General features: G+C 43.7%; 1 protein-coding gene across 1 annotated transcript; it reads left to right on the top strand.

Annotated features, from left to right (window-relative positions):
- Positions 1 to 265: 265 nt before the first annotated feature.
- LOC133832526 (uncharacterized) lies at positions 266 to 2,076 on the top strand. The gene is made up of 4 exons (XM_062262860.1): positions 266 to 593; positions 848 to 1,161; positions 1,426 to 1,584; positions 1,675 to 2,076. The coding sequence occupies exons 1-4, from the start codon at positions 266 to 268 to the stop codon at positions 2,074 to 2,076; spliced, it is 1,203 nt and encodes a 400-aa protein (XP_062118844.1).
- The last annotated feature ends 4,914 nt before the right edge of the window (positions 2,077 to 6,990 follow it).

The following is a 6,990-nucleotide window of genomic DNA, read 5'->3' as shown; positions in this document are numbered from 1 at the left end:
CAATCACAACAACATGAGGTGCTTCCACTTTTACCACCAGGAATCTGTTCGCACTTTCCTGAGTGAAATCACCCACAAGTCCAACGTGGGGAAGTACTTCTATGAGTACTTTTTAACTCCAGATCTGGTCACCAACAATTTGGCCTTCACTGAAGGAGGTAAATTCTTTATTCACTAGTCGCTTACTTTTCTTTATTTTTTCTGCACCTGCCTTAGATTTTAGTGTCACTCAGGTCCATGGCGTCGACCAGCTCCTACTCCAGAAATGGAGATACGAGCAACTTCCTTGGCCAGCATGATCGATATTGAAAAAAGCGTCAAAGAGCTGGTCACGAAAAAGAATCTAAGGTTGGTTGGCCTTTTGGCCCCTCACCAGGATGTGAGGGAAACAACTGCGGGGAGTGCTACTAGTGGAGAAGTTCTCGAGCAGCACCATGATGTGTCACAAACTCCAAGGAGGAGGACAACTGGGGTGACTATCAGGGAATCCTCCAGCACCCTGCGAGCAGCTGCTGCCGCTGCTCCTTCTGGAAAGGGCAAAAAGAAGGTTTCCGAACATCCCGCACCTATTCTTGAATCTTCTAATGATAACGGTACTGTTTTCTCACTCTTAGATAGTTTGCCCATTCTCTGTCATTTATTTGATGGGGACAGCAACTTTAAATACACACCCAATTTAAATTCAGACTTCTTCAAGGCAGTGAGTGAGTGTAGCAATAGTTCAATAAGTAATGTACAACCAGTAGTTATAGCTCGAGTATCTTACTTATAATTTCCTTGAACTTATTTTCTTGATTTAGCAGATACCTCCATCCACATTATCTGACTGTTCGCTTCTATTTTGCAGCCATGTCAACTGAAGATCTGTTCGAGCTTTACAGCAAAGCTGTACCTACTGCTCCTTTGAGCAAGAAAAAAGGGAGTAGGCCACATCGAGGTGAAAGCAGCAAGAACTCTCCAACGAAAAAAGATCAGATCGGGGATCCTCCCATGCCAGTTCCTTCTTGGGAAACCACACCTCCTTCGGCCTCCCTCGACCAGACGTCTCCCCCAATCCACATCGATCAGACTCCTCCTGCAGCACCTGCCGACCAGACACCTCCTCCCGTATCTATCGACCAGACACCTCCTGCAGCACCTGCCGACCAGACACCTCCTCCCGTATCTATCGACCAGACACCTCCTGGCCAAACAGGAGACGCCTTGACGAGTGTCATGCTTAGCTTGGCCAATGAGAGGATGACTAAAATATCAAGGCATCGACGCAGCTGAGAGGCCATCATTGGTACCAACTCCATGGAGGTCGACCAAATAATTAACCGTGCGCTGAATGAAATAGCCAGTGTAAGCTGCCATTTCTTACTGAGGTTCATTTGTTTATCTTGTCATTTTCTTCCATCAGTTTAACTTTTTCTCTGATCGCAGGGAATGCTAACTATGACCGCCAGCTGGCGCCGCTCGGGGGCCCTGACTGCTCAATATGAGAAGAGACTTAGCGAGCAGCTTAAGGCGCCCGAGGACAAACACGCTGAGGAACTTAAAGCGTCTGAGGCTAGAGGCATTGAGGAGCTTAAGATGGCTGAGGCAAAATTTACCGAGCAGCTCGAGGCGACCGAGAAGAAAAATGTTGAGCTGCTCAAATAAAAGGCTAAGCTTGCTGAAGAGCTGAGACAGCACCAGGCTACTTTGCTCAAAGCCATCAAGACTAAAGAGAAGTGCAAGGAGGCTTCTTTGCTTAATTTCAAAAAAGCCTCTAAGCTTCAAGATGATTTGATCATCAGCAGAAAGGAGACTGAGGGGCTGGAGGAGCACTTCAAAGAGCTCAAGGAGACCAATGCCAGCAACTTGGAGAGGTATAAGGGTGCCACCTTCAATTGCTTCTATGTGTTTTGGAAGCATAACCGCGAGGCAGATTTCAGCTACCTCTTCGAACGCCTGAGGCAATCTCAAATAAACAGGTGCCTTGCTCAACTTGAAGAAGAGGAGAGAGCGAAAGTCCCAGCCTCCCCCGAAATCTCCTTGGCTACGGGCATTGATGGCATGGAAGAGGAAGTTGGGGCCTCTGTCGACCAATAAACTCCTCAGGACCTTCCTACTTCATAATTTTTGTTGTTTTTATTTATCTTTGTAATTTGTGACACACGGACCTCGGTTCATAGTGTCGTGACAATTTATATTTTTATTGCTGCACGGGCATCTTTTCCCTTTAACAGACAGTCACATCCGAGCAGTAACTGCTCGCGGTGTAAAAGGTTTCCTTTTGGATATTATAATATTTTTACTTATTATAACATATGTTCATATGACCGAACTCAGCATAGTACTTTGATTTGATTTAACAAAACTAAAAAATTTTGAAAAATACTCTAAGTACCGTAGCATGTTTTCACTTATTTTACTCGTGTGTTTACATATGCTTATTGATATGCTTTGCATGCTAGATGCCTTGTATGCCCCCCAGGTGATTGAGGAGCTTAAGGTTCTCGGTCACTTTCCTTGACCTAGAACTATTCGAACATTTATGCTCGTAATAAAGATATGTAAACAATGATAATATGGAAAAACAACACACATAATGAGCGAATAATTGTAATAAATACAATAGTTGGCAAGATTGATTGGCTGCACACAATCCCTTATATTTCTCGTGATAAATGAACAATCGTGTTTGTACGAGTGATCAAAAATTTATCTTACACTTATAAGCGATCAATCACATAATTGACTAACCCTTGTTCATAAACTTGTAAAAAGTAAAATTAATACAAGCCAATTCTTTAAGAAGAACTGTTTAGTGATAGTACTTGCACAGGTGTTCTCCATTCCAATAACGAGGAATGAAATCTCCATTTAGGCGAGCAAGTTTATAAGTACCTGGATGGAGGACTTCTTCGATTTGGTATGGTCCTTCCCAGTTAGGTCCGAGTACTCCAGCAGCTTGATCGTGGATGTTAAGGAAAACTCTTCTAAGTACCAGATCTCCCACATCAAATTTTCTTTCACATACTTTAGAGTTGAAATACCGGGCGACCTTTCATTGGTAAGCTGCCACTTGAAGTTGGACTTGCTCACGCCTTTCATCGACCAAATCCAAAGATTCCATTAATAGCTAGCTATTAGTGTCTTTATCGTATGCCATTCGTCGATATGATGGCAAATCTAATTCAACAAGCAACATAGCCTCATAACCATAAGCCAAGGAAAATGGAGTATGACATGTTGCTGTTCGATGTGACGTTCTATACGACCAGAGGACTTCAGGCAACTCTATGGCCATGATCCTTTTGCTTCTTCGAGCCTTTTCTTTATAGTATCCTTTAGTATCTTATTGACAGCCTCAACTTGTCTGTTTGCCTGTGGATGAGCTACTAAAGAAAAGCTTTTGATAATTCCATGACGTTCGCAAAAATCCGTGAACAGATTACTATCAATCTGCGTGTCGTTGTCTGAGATAATTTTTCTTGGCAATCCATAGCAACACACTATGTTCTTAACCACAAAATCCAGCACTTTCTTGGTCGTTATGGTTGCAAGTGGCTCAGCTTCGACCCATTTCGTGAAGTAATCAACAGCCACCACGGTGTATTTGACGTCGCCCTTTCTTGTGGGCAAAGACCCGGTTAAGTCTATTCCCCACACTACGAATGGCCACGAACTTTGCATCTACTTTAGTTCGTTGAGGGCTACTTGTGGTGTCTTGGAGAATCTCTAACATTTGTCACATTTACGAACAAAATCCACAGAGTCTTCATTCATTGTTGCCCAAAAATATCCTTGTCTTAGGAACTTTTTTGATAAACTTTGCCCCCCAGTGTGATCTCCACAGAAACCTTCATGCACTTCTCGCATTAATTATTTGGCCTTTTCTTTTGAGACGCATCTTAGGAGTGGCATTGAGTACCCCCTTCGATATAGAATTTCGTCGACCAGGATAAACCGAGCAGCCTACCTCTAAAGGGTCCTTCCTTTGTTTCTGGTCGTCGGCAATACTCCATGAGCCAAGTACTCAATTAAAGGTGACATCCACGTATCTGCCGCCTGAATTACCAGAGAGGTATCTTCTGCCCTGATGCTTGGTGCGGACAGTCATTCAACAGGCACTATATTTAGCGTGTCGACATCTTTTGCACTTGCTAATTTGGCCAAGGCATCAGCATTTGAGTTCTGATCGTGAGGTACTTGCTGAAGAGTATATCTTTCAAACTATGCCAATAAATCCTTTACTTTGTTCAAGTAAGCAACCATCTTCAAACCCCTTGCTTGATATTCCCCAGTAATCTGGTTAACCACCAACTGGGAGTCACTATAGATTTCAAGTGACTTTATGTTCATGTCCCTGGCTAATCGTAAACCTGGGAGCAGCGCTTCATACTCAGCTTCGTTGTTGGACACTGTGACGTTGAATCTGATTGCACAGTGGAATCGATGTCCTTTAGACGTTACCAAAATCACTTCGGCTCCAACATGACGTTCATTAGAAGAATCGTCTGTAAACAACTTCCAAGAGAGAGTTTGGCTTTGAGGTTCAGGTTCTTCTTCCTGTTCACAGTCTGGAAGCCCAGTGAGCTCTACGACGAAGTCGGCTAAAGCTTGCCCTTTTACTGCTGCTCGTGGTAGGTAAGAAATTTCAAACTGCCCAAGTTCAACCGCCCATTTCAATAATCGACCAGCAGCTTCTGGCTTCTGCAGAACTTGTCGTAGGGGCTGGTCGGTCACTACTGTGATGGGGTGAGCTTGAAAGTATGGCCGCAACTTTCTAGAGGCTAAGATCAAGCAGTAGGCTAATTTTTCAATGGGTGGGTAGCGCAGCTCTGCCCCTATTATCTTTTTGCTTACATAATATACGACTTTTTTCACATTTTCCTCCTCTCTTACCAAGACAGCACTAGCAGCATATTTTGTGACTGCCAAATAGATGAACAAAGTTTCTTTTTCAACCAGTTTAGATAGAATCGATGGCTATGACATATGAGACTTTAGTGCCTAGAAAGACTGCTCGCACTCTTCCGTCCCCTCAAATTTCTTATTTCCCCTAAGTAGATTAAAAAATGGGACACATTTGTCTGTTGATTTGGAGATAAATCTACTTAGAGTGGAAATTATCCTAGTTAAACTTTGAACATCTTTTATCTTTGTTGGTGATTTCATATCGACCAGGGCCTTGATTTTTTTGAGATTAGCTTCAATTCCTCGTGAGTTTACTATAAATCCCAAAAATTTCCCTGATCCAAGTCTGAAGGAACACTTGAGGAGGTTCAGCTTCATCTGATATTTGTTCAAAATGTTGAAGCACTCTTGCAGGTCCCCTATGTGTTTTTTTACCTTTTTCGACTTAACCAGCATGTCATCAACATATACTTCCATGTTTGTACCGACCAGCTCTTTGAACATGTGATTAACTAATCACCGGTAAGTTGCACCAGCGTTTTTCAAACCGAAGGGCATTACTTTGTAACAGTAAATCTCAGTATCGGTCCAAAAGCTAGTGTGATCCTCATCAGGTGGGTGCATGTTGATTTGATTGTACCCGCAGTATGCAACTATGAATGATAGGATCTCATGTCTTGAAGTGGTATCGACCAACTGGTCGATCCTCGGGAACGGGAAACAATCTTTTGGGTAGGCTTTATTAAGGTCTGTGAAATCCACGTATGTTCTCCATTTGTCATTTGGCTTGGGAACTAGTACGGGATTAGAGACCCACGATGGATAAAACGCTACCCTGATGAATCTGTTCTCCTTTAGCTTCTTGACTTCTTCCTTTAGAGCCTTTGATCTGTCTTCGTCGAGCAGCCTTCTTTTCTGTTGCATTGGTGGAAAGCTTTTATCTATGTTCAGGACATGGATGATAACTATTGGGTCAATCCCAACCATGTCTTTATGTGACCAGGGAAAGACTTCCTGGTTTTTCTTCAAAAACTCCACTAGCTTTTGCTTTATTGTTGTCTCTAAGTTTTTACCGACTTTCACAACCCTGGTCGAATCTGCCTCATCGAGTTGGACCTCTTCGAGATCCTCGATTGGCTCTACTTCCTTATCAAAATCCCCCAAATGAGGATCCAAATCCCTATACTCCCTTTGGGCAACACCCTATTTGGTGACGTGCTCACCTGATTGGGCTTGTGTTTCATTGGCCAACAGCAACTCTTTCCTGGCGTCTTCCCTCGATCCACCTCTCTTTGCCTTATATATCGAGGAATTATAGCATTCCCTCATTTCTCGCTGGTTTCCCAACATGCATCCTACCCCTGCGTCAGTTGGGAATTTCATGGCAAGGTGCCAAACCGAGGTTACAGCTGGCAGATCGACCAGAATAGGCCTTCCAATTACAGCATTGTACGCGGAAGGACAATAAATTACTATAAAAGTAGTGAGTAATGTCCTATTCGCGAGCGTAGTTCCAGCTGTAACCAGTAGCCTAATCGATCATGTTGGTGCGAGCCCTTCGCTAGAATAACCATAAATGGTTTGGTTGCATGGCTCTAGGTCCTTCACGGATAACTTCATTCTCTCTAGTGAAGATTTGTACAAGATATTTACTAAGCTCCCTGTGTCAACTAACACCCTTATGACCATCATGTTGGCTATCTGGACGTCCACGACCAGGGGGTCTGAATGAGGAAATCGAACATGCTAGGCGTCTACCTCAGAGAAAGTTATTAGTTCTTCCTCTATTCGAGCCTTCTTAGGCATTCATTCCTCCACATTCAGCATCTCGATGTCCTGTTCGTGGCGTAAGGTCCGAGCATATCGTTCCCTCACCTTCCCACTATCTCCTGCAAGGTGTGGGGCACCACAGATGGTTCGCAACGTACCTGCTATAGGAGCTGGCTGTAAAGGTGGCAAGCATTGGCGTATAGGCGCCTGCTCGTTGCCTCCTTGAGCCTCTTGCTAAGAACCTCCAGTGGCTCGTACGGATCTCCTCAGGTGTCCCTGTCTGATAAGGAACTCATTCTCGTCTTTCCGCTGACTACACTCATTAGTGTCATG

This window comes from Humulus lupulus, chromosome 4, assembly GCF_963169125.1.
Source record: "Humulus lupulus chromosome 4, drHumLupu1.1, whole genome shotgun sequence".
In the NCBI taxonomy this organism is placed as follows: Eukaryota; Viridiplantae; Streptophyta; class Magnoliopsida; order Rosales; family Cannabaceae; genus Humulus; species Humulus lupulus.
This window is presented reverse-complemented; position numbering and strand designations above follow the sequence as displayed.

Coding starts and splice junctions, on each gene's coding strand:
- LOC133832526 (XM_062262860.1), top strand. CDS start 266: ATGGAGATACGAGCAACTTCCTTGGCCAGCATGATCGATATTGAAAAA. Junction 594..847: donor TGAATCTTCTAATGATAACG/GTACTGTTTTCT, acceptor TCTATTTTGCAG/CCATGTCAACTGAAGATCTG. Junction 1,585..1,674: donor AGGAGCTTAAGATGGCTGAG/GCAAAATTTACC, acceptor GAGCTGAGACAG/CACCAGGCTACTTTGCTCAA.